Below are 16,085 nucleotides of genomic sequence, written 5' to 3' on the forward strand. Positions count from 1 at the left end.
CCAATTCACCAGTTGTTTATTCCCAAGGGGGTGGGCATATGATAGCCTGACACTTCATCAAGTGGAGAATTCTCCTTTGAATGAATGACTAAACATATTCTGGAAGTCTCTGAATAATGTGTGCACATGTTGTTGTTTATTTTTTTAAAGGCAGCCTCAGTTGTTTGATTTTTGATTTTTATGTCTTTAATTTTGTTATTTTAATTGAATTTCAATTGGTTGAAATTAAATTAAAAGAGTTTCCGTCTAAACATTAGGAAGAATTTTCTAACAGTTAGAGCGGTTCCTCGGTGAAACAGGCTTCCTCGGGAGGTGGTAAGCGCTCCTTCCCTGGAGGTTTTTAAGAAGAGGTTAGATGGCCATCTGTCAGCAATGCTGATTCTATGACCTTAAGCAGATGATGAGAGGGAGGGCATCTTGGCCATCTTCTGGGCATGGAGTAGGGGTCACTGCGAGTGTGTGGGGGAGGTAGTTGTGAAATTCCTGCATTGTGCAGGGGGTTGGACTAGATGACTATGGTGGTCCCTTCCAACTCTATGATTCTATGAATTATTTCACTGATGTTGCTGGTATTGACAAAGAGAAGCAATGCATTTATTTATTAAAGGTGGCTTTTTACTAGGTTTTGGCTGATAAGCATAACAATGCCTTATGGCTGAATGAAAGAGAATGCTCCATTCAGAGGAGAAATCAGAAAGTGATTGAAGAAGCACCAAGGTGAGTATTGGCACTTCTCATGAGTATATGCAATCCTTTAGGGAGTGTTGGTTGTTAATTGCATAAAACGTTCAGTACAGCTGTACAGGGCAGCAGAGAAACAAGTGGGAATGCATCAACTGCTCATGTAGTGTCAAAGTCCCTTTCATGGGGTTGGGCAGACACAGACCATCCCCTCTGGCACAGAGGCAGATATCATGGGAGAGGGTGAGAATTTCCACAGATTTCCCACCCCCCTTTAGCTGTAGACCTTTGCTTCATCCTCCACAAACAGTGCATTCCTAAGGAGAGTTACTCCAGTCTAAGCCCATTCATTTCAATGGGCTGGTGTAACTCTCCTTAGGAATGCACTGTAAGAGGACCCTAACTCTTAGGAGTGACTTTTCTGTCAATGCAGAAGGTTGCATCAGAAAGGTGGAAACGTCTGCTGCATGAGTTCTTCTCCACTCCCGGTTCTTAGGTTTTCTTAGCACAAAAATTGACAGAAGGTGGTAATAAAATTTCTGGTTTGTTTCAGTGTTACTTTGCAGTAATATTTGGTGCCGTGCGTAATTCTGTGCTGTGAGACATGGGCTTCTGAAATCTGTTCTGTTCAGAGAAAAGGGATTATAGTTTGGCATTTTAGATTCCGAAGCACTGGAGCACCCTTAGAAAATAAACAGATGGGCAGTAGTAATGTGTAGAATTAGTCAGAGCTGCCTCAGCTAACAGAATTACCTGTCTGTTAAAACCATAGTGTTCCACACATGCTGGATTTTTTTTTAAAGGGCTGAAACTCCCGACAAAAACAGATACTCAGCCTGTTGAGATGATAACCCATGCTGGAACTTGTATGAGTGGTGAGATTTCAAGCAGGGTGTGGACCGCTGCACAGGCCGGGAGTTCCCATATTAACACATAAACAGAGTGTCTCCCCGTTTGAGCATTACTTTCTATGACTTGGACTGAGAAAAGTGCAAGGATGTTTCTGCATGTGTATGTTGTCTTTTTTTGCAGCCACCCCCTCCCCCCTGGAAAGCCCCCCCCCCCCAATACCTGGGAGCCCTCTGGAGCAGCACCTCATGTGGCATAAGGGGCAACTGCTGGATGCTCATATTGTCCACCCCCACGCAATATGCGCATGGGCGTCTCTGAATCTAATATTATGAGTATGATGAGAGGAGGAGGAGAAAGAGATGAGATTCAGAGGTTCTGCTCTTGTGTCACCACAAATAGAGGTTGGGGTGTGCACGTGGGGTGAGGGGGTTATCATTGGAATAGGTCCTCTGCCCTGCTCGCCTGGCCTGTTTACTGAAAAAAGGTTTTTATTTTATGATTTTGAAGACATGAAGCTGCCTTATACTGAATCGGACCCTTGGTCCATTGAAGTCAGAATTGTCTACTCAGACTGGCAGTGGCTCTCCAGGGTCTCAGGCGGAGGTCTTTCACATCACCTACTTGCCTAGTCCCTTAAACTGGAGATGCCAGGAATTGAACCTGGGACCTTCTGCATGCCGAGCAGATGCTCTACCATTGAGCCACAACCCCTCCCCTAAGAAGAGCTTTATCCTTACAGGATCTTTCATAGTGGTCAGTGTATTTGAACACATGAAGCTGCCTTATAGTGAATCAGACCCTTGGTTCATCAAAGTCAGTATTGTCTACTCAGACTGTTAGCGGTTCTCCAGGGCCTCAGGCAGAGGTCTTTCACATCACCTACTTGCCTAGTCCCTTTGACTGGAGAGGCTGGGGATTGAAGCTGGGACCTTCTGCATGACGAGCAGATGCTCTGTCACTGAGCCACGGCACTTCCCACATTTTGAGGTGAAAGCCTGAAGCTGAATGTTTCAGAAGGTACCTGTGAAGTCTGCAGTTCTTTCAATGTGGAAATAGATTCCTCTCGCTTATCTCAATCCACAACTACTCCTCCTCCTCCCTTTTGTAGTGTGTCTTGTTTGTCCTTGACTGTGAGCTAGCAGATTGTCTTTATTTATGTTTTATTCCTGTACAGCACCTAGTTACTTTTTAGGCGCTTAATAAACACAGATTTTCAGCCATTTTGTGCACAGGAAATGTCTTCTGTTGTAGAATTCTGCCGGAATTCTGATTCTCTGACTCCCCTGCTGTTGGGATTATTACATTTGTTTGATTTACCACTCTAATATGAGAAGTGTGATAAAATACTTGTTGGTCTTTGCTTTCTAAGTGGGGTGGATGGGAAGAGAGACAGATTGTCGAATTTCAGTTTTTAAAAAGTCTGTATTCGCTTGTTTATCCAGATCAGTTTCTCAGCATGAGCATAGGAGCAACCTCCTCCATACTTCAATAGGTAAAACTCGCCAAAACTTTACAGAAGTCGATATAAATCTGAACAGTGTAGTATAGAAGCATCGTCTGAACATAGTGAAGAAATAGGGCCAGAATATATGTTTTTTTTCTCTTTGTGTTTTCTGAGCCTCTGGTCTCAAGAAGATGATATATTTAGTGTCCTGTAGTGAGGAAACTTACTGGCTGGGGGTCAGTCTTCACAGAAGTTCTCAAAAGGGTTTCCACAGCTGCCCTCTTGGGAAGAAGAAATAGTTGTGCCCTGGGTGGGAGGGGGGGCACCTTGCTGTGTCGAACAGATGAATCAAGTAAGAAAAACAGAAAATTAAAACTTTCAGCTTTAAGGGTAAAGTTGAGAGAATAATTTAAGCTGCAAGCTGTTACTGTCATTGGATGTCACATTCTGTGTTATAGGCGAAAGTTGAAACCGCAAGACAGTTCAGCGTGAAGCTTTACAAGTTCTCATTTCAAGATTCCCCCCCCCACTGACACACCCAACCCCTCCATCACTAATGTCTTAATTTGTTCTCTATGGAAACAAAAACATTCCAAATGAGAGTACTGCATAATTTGGAGTATTAAATCATTAGCTGAAGTTTAAAAAATTGAATAATGTGCTTTGTTTAATTGAGGAGGCTATGCTTCTGAAAATGTAGGTATGCAGGTGCAGGTTTGAGTATTCATTTTACATTCTCATCTTAAAAATATTGTGCTAATTTTTGCTGAGACTGGAATTAGCACACATGCTAATTTTGCTAGTGCATTTATTTTGTGGCTTAACTTGCTTCTTGCATGTTAAGGATTTAGGGTAAGGCCCAGCTTGTTTAAAACAGCACAAATCAGTTTGGGGAACTTGCACCCTAGCTGTCCCAATGGGTGTTTTCAAAGAGATGCTGACCATTGACTTGGTTCCTAAATTTGGGTGTGGAAAAACTCAGGGGATGGGGGAGGCAATATGGATCAGGGAGGGGCCATGGCTCAGTGGTAGGCCATCTGCTTGGCATGCAGAAGGTCCCAGGTTCAATCCTCGGCCGCTCCAGTTAAAGGGACTAGGCAAGTAGGTGATGTGAAAGACCCCTGCCTGAGACCCAGGAGAACCGCTGCCAGTCTGAGTAGACAATATTGACTTTGATGGACCGAGGGTCTGATTCAGTATAAGGCAGCTTTATGTGTTCATGGTATTGAGGAAGTGGGGTGTAACTCCACTGCCCCTTCCCCCTGCCATTTTCCTAGAATAAAATTGCCCCGGCTCCTTTTAGCTACAGTAAGGACAGAAGGCAGGCACAATGCAGTGTTGTTGTGAGGATTAAAACGGAAGAATTGAGAACCAGGTTCACTGCCATGAACTCCTCGGAGGATGAGCAGGGTAATCGGATGTGAGCTCCAGTTACTTTGTTACTCTTCTCCGCCCCCATTTATATTTTGGCTTCAAAGGTATATAACGTGGTCTGAAATACTACTGTCTAAGTTTGAAAACTTTCTTTCTACATGTGTAAGCACTTTTTTGGATCCTGAGACACGCAGAGCAATGGGAGAACAAGCCGTAGCCCTGGCCAAAGCTGTAAAATACTCATCTGCTGGGACAGTGGAATTCCTGGTGGACTCAAAAAAGAACTTCTATTTCTTGGAAATGAACACTAGACTTCAGGTACCGGATGTGGGGAAGGTGGTGGTGGAGGGGAGAGAAGAGTACTTTTAATTTTAAGTGTGTGTGTATAAAGATGGTTTAGTATAACACAATGCTTGCATAATATTGTCGAAGGCTTTCACGATCAGAGTTCATTGGTTCTTGTAGGTTATCCGAGCTGTGTAACCGTGGTCTTGGAATTTTCTTTCCTGACGTTTCGCCAGCAACTGTGGCAGGCATCTTCAGAGTAGTAACACTGAAGGACAGTGTCTCTCAGTGTCAAGGGTGTAGGAAGAGTAATATATAGTCAGAGAGGGGTTGGGTTTGAGCTGAGTATTGTCCTGCAAAAGTATTGTCCTGTAAGTATCAAGATAATGTGGTAATGAGGGTATGGTATGTTAATATGGAACCATTGTATCCTGAAGTGATCTGTTAATGTGTGTAATCCAAAACTAATTTGTATGGCTATTGTTGAATGTTGTCTTTGTCTGGAGGTTTTTCAGGGCAGGAAGCCAAGCCTTATTCATTCTTAAACTCTCCTCTTTTCTGTTAAAGTTGTGCTGATGTTTGTGAATTTCAATGGCTTCTCTGTGCAATCTGACAAAATAGTTGGTAGAATTGTCCAGTCTTTCAGTGTCTTGGAATAAGACCCTGTGTCCTGTTTGTGTCAGTCCATGTTCAGCCACTGCTGATTTCTCAGGTTGGCCAAGTCTGCAGTATCTTTCATGTTCTTTTATCCTTGTTTGTATGCTGCGTTTTGTGGTCCCGATGTAAACTTCTCCACAGCTGCAAGGTATACGATATACTCCTGCAGAGGTGAGGGGGTCTCTTTTGTCTTTTGCTGATCGTAGCATTTGTTGTATTTTCTTGGTGGGTTTAAACACTGTTTGTAGGTTATGTTTTTTCAAAAGTTTCTCCATCCTATCAGTGACTCCTTTAATAAATGGCAAGAATATCTTTCCTATGGGAGACTGTTTTTCTTGAGTTTTCTGATTTTTGTTTGGTTCAATGGCCCTTCTGATTTCATTCTTGGAGTAGCCGTTTGCTAGCAGTGCGTGATTTAGATGGTTAGTTTCTTCCTTGAGAAACTGTGGTTCACAGATCCGTCTTGCACGGTCCATTAATGTTTTGATTATTCCTCTTTTCTGTCGGGGGTGGTGGTTGGAGTTTTTGTGTAAGTAGCGATCTGTGTGAGTTGGTTTCCGGTAGACCTTGTGACCTAACTGAAGGTTTGATTTACGGATGACAAGGGTATCAAGAAATGGGAGTTTACCCTCAATTTACCCATTTCTTGATACCCTTGTCATCCGTAAATCAAACCTTCAGTTAGGTCACAAGGTCTACCGGAAACCAACTCACACAGATCGCTACTTACACAAAAACTCCAACCACCACCCCCGACAGAAAAGAGGAATAATCAAAACATTAATGGACCGTGCAAGACGGATCTGTGAACCACAGTTTCTCAAGGAAGAAACTAACCATCTAAATCACGCACTGCTAGCAAACGGCTACTCCAAGAATGAAATCAGAAGGGCCATTGAACCAAACAAAAATCAGAAAACTCAAGAAAAACAGTCTCCCATAGGAAAGGTATTCTTGCCATTTATTAAAGGAGTCACTGATAGGATGGAGAAACTTTTGAAAAAACATAACCTACAAACAGTGTTTAAACCCACCAAGAAAATACAACAAATGCTACGATCAGCAAAAGACAAAAGAGACCCCCTCACCTCTGCAGGAGTATATCGTATACCTTGCAGCTGTGGAGAAGTTTACATCGGGACCACAAAACGCAGCATACAAACAAGGATAAAAGAACATGAAAGATACTGCAGACTTGGCCAACCTGAGAAATCAGCAGTGGCTGAACATGGACTGACACAAACAGGACACAGGGTCTTATTCCAAGACACTGAAAGACTGGACAATTCTACCAACTATTTTGTCAGATTGCACAGAGAAGCCATTGAAATTCACAAACATCAGCACAACTTTAACAGAAAAGAGGAGAGTTTAAGAATGAATAAGGCTTGGCTTCCTGCCCTGAAAAACCTCCAGACAAAGACAACATTCAACAATAGCCATACAAATTAGTTTTGGATTACACACATTAACAGATCACTTCAGGATACAATGGTTCCATATTAACATACCATACCCTCATTACCACATTATCTTGATACTTACAGGACAATACTTTTGCAGGACAATACTCAGCTCAAACCCAACCCCTCTCTGACTATATATTACTCTTCCTACACCCTTGACACTGAGAGACACTGTCCTTCAGTGTTACTACTCTGAAGATGCCTGCCACAGTTGCTGGCGAAACGTCAGGAAAGAAAATTCCAAGACCACGGTTACACAGCTCGGATAACCTACAAGAACAATGCTTGCATGTTTGTCATCTTGCTGCTTCGAATTCCTAGCCAGGTATCACTTAAGAGATCTCTTTATATAGTACTCTGGACCCACAACCCCTTAAATTTGTGGATACGTGATATGCAATGTCAGAAACCATGTTTTGTAGTTAAAATGATAGTCTTTGGAAAGATAACCGTTTCACTTAAATCATGTGGTAGGTGCATGTGTTCGCCAATTACTGCGTCATAGAGAAATGAGGCATCTGGATTGTCCTCTTGGGCTATACTAAATGTGGTAAGGAAGGGATGCTTTAACTGAAAGCATTAAAAGGCTAACATTTGAACATACATAGTTTGGGTAACAGTGATGTCACCATAGAGATCCAGGAAATTAAACGGTGATTGAAGCGAGTCTCGGGAAAACGCTCATGCGCTAGTAAAACTTATCCATAAAAATTCTTCTCAGTGCCTGTAAATGCAAGCAGGTTTGCATATTTTGTACTTGCCAGTTTTGCAGGGTACTTAGAATTTCTTTTGATATTTTGAAAGTTGGAATAAAGTGTTATCAGTAGAATTACCAAAGGATTTTGGGGAATGGTTATGGATACATGTATATCAAAAACTTATTTCAGCTGACTTAAGAGAAAAGTTTGTGAGAACTATGAATGACTGGTATCTGGCACCCTATAGATTATCTTGTGTATACCCTGGCTACCAAGACTTTAGGGGATATTGTACCTGTGTTTTAAAATGTGTGAAGGCTTAAGGCAGGGGTGGGGAATGTCAGGCCCGGGGGCCGTTTAAGGCCCGCAAAATCATTTGGTACGACCCTTCGTGGGTCCTGGCAGATCTCTAGCTCAGAAGAATCGAAGACTGGCGATCCGCCTCCTCCCGCGGACAGGAATAGCCTCTGTTCAAGGTGGATGTGAGTTTGTTTTGCCGAGAAAAGGAACCTTCTTTTCCCCTTGCAGAAGAGTCGTTAGCTACGGAGCTGCTAGGACCACCCAAGACACTGTGTGAACCTTTTCCCACCCGGGCCATGGAGAAACGTATTCCCTCTGTACTACAAGAAGGCTGGGGGCAGAAGTGGCGACAATGGAAAGGTTAAAGGGGGCAGGGCCAGAATGTATGTGTGTGTGTGTGTGTGTGTGAGTTCTTAGCCAGTGTGTCCTCATTTCACCCCTGCAGGCAGAGGTAGCAGGAACCGGCTGTAGAATCCGGCCTTGACCATGCAGAGCAGGAGCAACTCCGGCGTGCGGCTGGACAGCTATGCCTGGCTGGTGCAACAGACCATCCTGTGCCACCAAGTGGGCGAGTGTGCCACCGGTTGGATGCCTGCCTGCTTGCCCACGCGGGGGGGAGTCATCTGGGGTAGCTGCCTGCTCGGGGCTTGGTTGACTAATTTTTAAGTTGATAATTTTGTATGGCCCGCAAATGATGCTTTCAATATCTAAATGGCCTTTGGTGGAAAAAAGGTTCCCCACCCCTGGCTTAAGGCATAGTTGCCATGTTTGTCCCTGAAGAGCTGTTGTGTATTAGCAAGAGGGCAGCAGTGGATACCTCTGACATTCTGTGCTGCGCTTGTCAACTTTAGGATGACTTTGCTCGTGAATGAATGGCTTTTCAGAGACATGCAGGTAGTAGAGTTCAGTTGTCACTACTCAAGGGTGTTGCATGCAGCAATTTTTAAGTGCCCCAATTGTATCTGGCCAGATCAGTGTTGTAACACTCCTAGTTGTGGACTGGAAAAGCCAAAACAAGCTCTGAGTAGTGTGACTGTTGCTATTGCAATAGATAGTTTCAGGTGGGTGGCCCTGTTGGTGTGTAGTAGAAGAGCAAGATTCAAGTTCAAATTAGTTGGAAAATGAAGTTAACTTATCTTTAGGAACCAATGGGGGGAAAAAAAACAAGTTCATGCACAAATGAATTAAATTTTGGAAATGAAAAATAAAATAAAACAACCCCTGAAACTTCAGTTTCTCTGAAAATTTTGTTTTCTAGTACAAAGAGACTGAGCTCTGTTCACAACAATTACATGCACTGTGGAAATTGCCAAGGCTGCAACAAAAAGCTTTCCAGATGGAAAGATTGTAGTCTCTGGAAACTCTAGAAGGTTTATTTTTTTTAAGGCAGTTTGAGAAAGACTTCCCTTCTGTAGTAGCAGATCCATCCTTTCCAACTTTATCGGAAATTTACTAACCATTAATTAAAATGTATGTTAGGTACGTTTCTCTAGCTTGGCTGTGTATTGTCCCTAATTAGTGTTTCAGTTTGAGGCTGGTGAGTAGTAATTTTATTGGTTTCATCCCCAGGCTTTCCCAGATGATCTGTCACTTTTCTCCTGCCCTCAAACTTTGATGCCTATTAGCAGACTAGTAACTAGCCATCTAGGTTTTCCTTCCTTTTCTTAAGAGCCAAGCTTTAATGATTCTAATGATGCTCTTTCCAAATTTAACTTCAGAACAGGAGAGTCTGCAGATGTCTTTGTTTTTTTGCAGTCATTTGAAATGGTGTATCTCTTTTGCCTTTTGTAGTAAATCGTTTGGGGGAAGTAAGATAGCTGGACGATCCATTCACTTGCAGTTCCTTCACAAGAAAGATCTGTGCCTACTATCATGGCTGAGGACTGCATTTAGCCTTCTCTTTAACTTTCTGCATTGTTTGTAAAGAAAAACTTCTTAAAACATCCTGTAGAATTGCAGTCTCAGCTCACAGCTCAGTTTTCAGTGATACGATCTTAGCCTCATGCTTCATATTTCAAAGTATAGAGGGTTGTTGTGGATGCTGGTCTTGTAAACTAGTTAATTTGGTAGGAACATTGGGTTTGATAAGAATGAGGAAGGCTATAACTGTGGGGCAGTTCTTTCCAGCCTTCACCTTCCTATTGCAGACCCATGTACCACCTGTGCCACATTTCATACCTTTTCAGCCTTCTCTGAAAAACTGTTGCAGGACTCTTGGGAAAGATATGGGGCACAGCATGGCTGGGTGTGAAGGGAAAGTTGCATTAGAAGGAGTTGTCCTGGTCATAGAACCCCCCATGATTGACAGGGAGTTCAGATAGAATTCTGAGAATGGCAGTTGGAGAGTTCTGACAATTGAGAATTGACAGTTGACTGGGAGAGAAGTTAACAGACAGAGCTTGGAGATAGTGGCGTGAGCTGCAAGCTCTCTGGTGGGGGATTCTCCTCTGGAAGGAAAAGGAACACATTTAGGTTTTGAATAAGGAAGGATCCATAACCAGTTTTCTAAGGAAATATCTCTAAGGTTGATAGAGTGATCCTTAAGAGTTTTAATGGGAAATAGCTCTGTAAAACGGAGTGATCCCAGGCCAGTTAAAAGGAGAAACTGGGGAAGTGTGTTAATGTTCCTAACTTCTCCAACTAAAGTACCACTGTGTAAAAGAAGCTTAAGTTTAAGTAACAAACCAGTGACTGCCAAGAGAAATCACTCTCAGTAGAAAATAAAAGTTTAAACCCTTGTATGTGAACCACCTTGACACATTTGGAATTACAATATATCACGTGAACATAACCATCTCAAGTTCCTCAATTCTGTTATTGTGTTACAGACCATATTCCTGTTATGAAACTTTGCTAACCTGACTTTTAAATTCTCCAAAAAGAGACAAATGAAACTATTTTAAAGTTGTACTTCAAAAACCCTCTCGTGTTCCATATATTTCTTTTATAGAAACAAGTGGAGTTCCGTCATAGCGGGTTATTGCTGGAGGATGAAACTGATAAATTGTGTCCGTGCCCTTGTTTGAATGTCTTCTGGTTGTGTAACAACTAATTTTATTGTTGCACTTGAACCAGGGTTTGTAAGGAAGAGAACAAACCTTAGTTTGGTGGGAATGGAAGATCTGTCGTTTTCCTCCAATTGACTTCTCTAGTGGATGGTCAGAATGGAGAACATGGTAGCTTAGTGCTGCTGGGCTTCCCTGGTTCTTACATAGGGTTCTAGGCTTTATTTTTTATCAATCTGCTTGGCTCTTCCCTTCTCTTCTGTGGCTAAAATATTATAATTTCATGTTAGAATAACAGATAACTGAGTGTATGTATGTATGTATGTATGTATATGTGTGTGTGTGTGTGTGTGTGTGTGTGTGTGTAAAGTGCCGTCAAGTCGCAGCCGACTTATGGTGACCCCTTTTGGGGTTTTCATGGCAAGAGACTAACAGAGGTGGTTTGCCAGTGCCTTCCTCTGCATAGCAACCCTGGTATTCCTTGGTGGTCTCCCATCCAAATATTAACCAGAGCTGAACCTGCTTAGCTTCCGAGATCTGACGAATGGCATGTTTCTGGTACCCACCCCCAGTAGTTAGTTGTTATATAAAGAAGCCAAAGATCATTATTGGGCTTATGTCTCGCCCCTCCCTTGCCTTGGTATTGAAAGACTTATTGTGGCCAAGTGTACAGGGTCCTTGTGGATGCTAGTGGAACTGAGCACCATTGTATTGAGGTTTTGTGTGCCTGGGCTTGCAGATTTTAAATTCTCACACATTCTTGGGCTCCTGATTTTAAAGGGCCCATCGCCCTTAAGATGGAAGAAAGTTGGGACCAGGTACACAGCCTGAAACCATTCCCATCTCTCTCAGCTTGTGAAAGGTGGCACCAGATGGTCAGCTAAACATTTAACGCAGCTGCTCTCCCATCGTCTGCTTGCCCCAAGCAACTGCCTGAGTAGCAAACTGCAAGCTTGCTCTCAAAAGAAGAAGTGTACAGCACTCAGATATATATTCCAAGGCCTTCGGCCAAGGATTGCAGCCGTATTTGTATGTGGATTCTAGCATTGCTCACTTCTGTTTGCCTACGTAATAGGTTTCCTGCCTTTTCAGCGTGGTGTAATGGTTAAGAGTAGTGGTTTGGAGCGGTGGACTCTGACCTGGAGAACCAGGTTTGAGTCATCTCTCCTCCACCTGAGTGGCGGAGGCTAATCTGGCGACCTGGATTTGTTTCCCCTCTCCTACACACGAAGCCAGCTGGGTGACCTTGGGCAAGTTACAGCTCTATTAAGAGCTCTCTCAGCCCCACCTACCTCACAGGGTGTCTGTTGTGGGGAGGGGAAGGGAAGGTGATTGTAAGCCGGTTTGAGTCTCCCTTAAGTGGTAGAGAAAGTCAGCATATAAAAACCAACTCTTCTTCTTTTTGCCGCTTCCAGTTCACATTCTCCTCTCAGACTTCTCCCTCTGGCCCCCTTTCCCAGCCTTTCTTTTCTGTGTCCTCTACTTCCTTTCTTAAGCCTCTGCATTCTGTTTCTTTTCCCCTTAGCTTTTCTTTCTTTCCTAGCCTCTGTGACATCAGGACATCTCAGCCAGTTAAAGCCAGTGGTTCACCCCAACAAAATTCCATTGTGTAGTATAGACTAATACGTACATGTATTTTGTGTTATTTGGGTATATTATGGTAAGGCATCTGATGCTGAATGTTTACTAGTGATAAACCTGTATTTAACCGCTGTTAATTAGATTAATAGTTGATCTTCAGCTTAACCTAGTGATTACAGGGCAGTAATGCATTTGTAAATTAATGAAAATTGTGGATAAATCCACATTCAGTTTCTGTTTGAAGAAGAAGAAGAAGAGTTGGTTTTTATATGCCGACTTTCTCTGCCATTTAAGGCAGGATCAAAACGGCTTACAATCACCTTTCCCTTCCCCTCCCCACAACAGACACCCTGTGAGGTAGGTGAGGCTGAGAGAGCTGTGACTTGCCCAAGGTCACCCAGATGGCTTCATGTGTAGGAGTGGGGAAACCAACCCAGTTCACCAGATTAGCCTCCGCCGCTCATGTGGAGGAGTGGGGAATCAAAGCTTGTTAGAAGCTCACTGAATGGGTGGATAAGCTTGCTGTATGTTTACTGAATTTTGGCTAGGATATCAGATCATTGTCTACCTTTATAAAACTAAACTTTTTATTCAGCAGTTCTAATGTGATGGGCGGGGACAAAAAATATAACTGGGAGGTACAAAGACAAGGCAGAGAACTAAGGTGGCTCCCATGTGGGAATTCACAGTGCCAACCGAGCCACCATGTGAGGATTTTTTCTACTGTTTTCCCTCCCACCTGCCATTTGCTCCCCTTCTTGCTGTTGGCAGACTTTTTGCCAATTTTTTTAAACACTAATGGCAAAATGTCTGCTAGTAGTATTGGGTTGGGTTGAGTGCATCTTTGTCCTTTGAATACAAAATTTTAAATTATTTCCATGCTAACCTTGATGGAAAAGGTTGGCAATATACTTATGAAAGATTATCCTTGAAGTTTTATAACTGGGTGTGACTCATGCGGAGTAGCAATTCTAAATAGTAGTTCTCTGATCAAGATTTTAGCCAAGCAATAGTCTACCACCTACAGCCTGATTTGGTATGAAAGTCGATTCTTCTAATCCCCCATGGCAATGTTGGGAATATGGCAAAGGTGGGAATATGTCAGTGAGAGTTGGGGCAGAGATGCAGTTCTGATTGCATCCCATGAGATTGAGAAGCTTTGGGCAGACAAACAGTCTTCTCAACGATCTTGTTCAAATCTGTCTGTGGCAGATACTTGGTGAGATCAACAAAAGAGAGGAAGAATAACTGACGTTGGTCTTTGACAGCAGCAAGAGAAATGCAATGATTATACAAACCGTTGATTCCCTGACTTTGACTCCTCAGCATAACTCGAAACTCTTGATCAAAATGGTGGTCTCCTCTGAGTCATGGTGGCTAATTTCCATGTAATATTGAGGTGGGAGATTTCACAATAGTTGTTGCAGTCCAGACAGTCAGCTGTCTAAAACATAGGGTTCAACCAGCTTTTTCTGGTAATAAAAAAAAGGGGGGGACCTTTTGATCAGGAGCCCCGTGGCACAGAGTGGTAAGCTGCAGTACTGCAGTCCAAAGCTTTGCTCACGACCTGAGTTTGATCCCAATGGAAGTTGGTTTCAGGTAGCTGGCTCAAGGTTGACTCAGCCTTCCATCCTTCGGAGGTCGGTCAAATGAGTACCCAGCTTGCTGGGGGTAAAGGGAAGATGACTGGGGAAGGCACTGGCAAACCACCCCGTAAACAAAGTCTGCCTAGGAAATGTTGGGATGTGACGTCACCCCATGGGTCAGGAATGACCTGGTGCTTGCACAGGGAACCTTTACCTTTAACCTTTTGATCACACAGGAAAAGGTTATGCTGGGGATCATGGGGCCTGCATGGTTAAAAGCTATTTGAGACAGGAGCTGTAGTAAGGAGGGGAGGTTGGCAAGATGGAATACAAAATCTGGTTGGGACCATCTCAGTATTAACTTATCGTTTTGAACTGTGAAAATTCAATGTAGGTTGGTCTTTCCGCAAATAAGTTCCTAAAATGAGAGGCTGCCCTTTCCACATTTCTTCTCCTTGCCAAGGAGTCTGTTGCATTCATTTAATCCCAAAGTACCTAGCACAAATACTTCCTAGATCAAAGGAGTCTTGCATTTCTTGTTGTAGGTTACACCATTGTTGATTTGAACAGCATCTAACTGAATTCTGCTGTATTCACTTTACTTCATTTGAATTCCATCCTCAACTGTTCTTGGTGTTGCATTAATGTTGCGCTAGGTATTATTCTTTGCCTCAATAACTGAACAAACAGTGGCCTTTGCAGATAACTGTTTGTGCCAGAGGTAGTTGTGGTTGTCTTCATAGAGTCCCCTCCTTAATAAGAGTAATACGCTATTCTGAGCAATCACTATTTTTTGCTGAAATACCCTCCTTCAGGCCACATATTTTAATTAAATATATGCATTTACATATTTTTCTTTGCAGTCTCTCATGTCCTTAATAAGAATTCCAGCGTAGGATGAGTTTAAAAGTGAATTCCATTTAGATTACTGGGGTGAATACCCCTTTTCACTGCAAAACTTTGTCATTAAGTTTATCAGTTTCAGCAATTTTCAAAATCTTAATTAACCCTTCTTTAATTGTTGGAGTAGTGCACGTAAGATATTTGCAGTCAATGCCTCTTCATTTGAGGCTGTTACGCTGTCCATCCTCTGGGTTTACTCTTGGTGTTAGTACATCTTTGCCTCAGATTGTGCTGAATGTGCTTTTATGAGTCACATAAAATAAAATGGATAAAAATTGTACCAGACCCAGAATTAACACTGAAAATAAAATCCTAAATGTTTAATTTGTACTTTGAATAATTTATTCCATCAAATTAATTAAAACTTCAGTAAAACAGTCACTAAGAAGAAGATGCATAAATACAATTTCGGGTGAATATGATTGCCTTGTTAGTTAAGATGGTATTTTTGTTGTTGTGGCCTGTCTTCTTTTCCTTCTGTTTTCCTCTCCCACACATACTTTGTACAAAGGAAGTATATTGACGCAATAGACAATGTTTATGAAGACAAAGATTTCTTTTGAAGAATTTATTAAATAAATGTTTGTAAGTGTTTTGAGAATAAATTGTGCAAATATTTTGGTTTGCAGAGGAGTTTCATCCTAGTTTGATCGTTAATGATAAAAGTTGACTCCACAATGGAGTATTGTATTTCACATCGGGGTGATGATTCATGGAAAAAGGATGACAAAACTAAATAATTAAAATGCTTTTGCAGAGATTTCAATAATTTCCCAAAATATAGTTTTGAGGGTGTAGTTGGCTTAAAGGCACTTCAAAAACAGCAATAACAAATTGACATCCTAAACAAATAAACTACTTTTCTCAAAGTGTTGGTACTTGATAAGTTGTAAAATGTTAATAGGAAACGAATCACTTCCATTGACCATGACAGGGAAGATGCAGAGTTGTGCTCATCTTTGAATGCTATGATTAAGCTTGACACACTGAAATGTATCATGTTTGAGGCAAAATGAACTGATCCCAGAGGTAGCTTCTAAACTGCACAATCAAACCCCCATTTCTGGATGACGTTTATTCTTTGCTTCTCCCCTTAAAGGTGCTGATTTCAGTGATGTCATTAAAGTTGTCAGGCTGTCTTAAAATATGGTGCTGTAAACAAACTCCAAATGCACAGAGGGCTAATTATGGGTGCCATCTGTTTATTTTTACTAATTTTTTTTACAAGGCCCACTGCAAGGATATTACAATAG

General features: G+C 42.2%; 1 protein-coding gene across 1 annotated transcript in view; it reads left to right on the top strand.

Annotated features, from left to right (window-relative positions):
• Nucleotides 1-16,085, top strand: part of PCCA (propionyl-CoA carboxylase subunit alpha) — a 306,082-nt gene that overhangs the window by 123,302 nt on the left and 166,695 nt on the right. Inside the window, exons 11-12 of the mRNA XM_056861686.1 lie at nucleotides 623-717; nucleotides 4,519-4,669. Of these exons, the coding sequence (XP_056717664.1) occupies nucleotides 623-717; nucleotides 4,519-4,669 (246 nt within the window). The remainder of the gene's footprint in view (nucleotides 1-622; nucleotides 718-4,518; nucleotides 4,670-16,085) is intronic.

Source organism: Euleptes europaea, chromosome 16 (assembly GCF_029931775.1).
Source record: "Euleptes europaea isolate rEulEur1 chromosome 16, rEulEur1.hap1, whole genome shotgun sequence".
NCBI lineage: Eukaryota > Metazoa > Chordata > Lepidosauria > Squamata > Sphaerodactylidae > Euleptes > Euleptes europaea.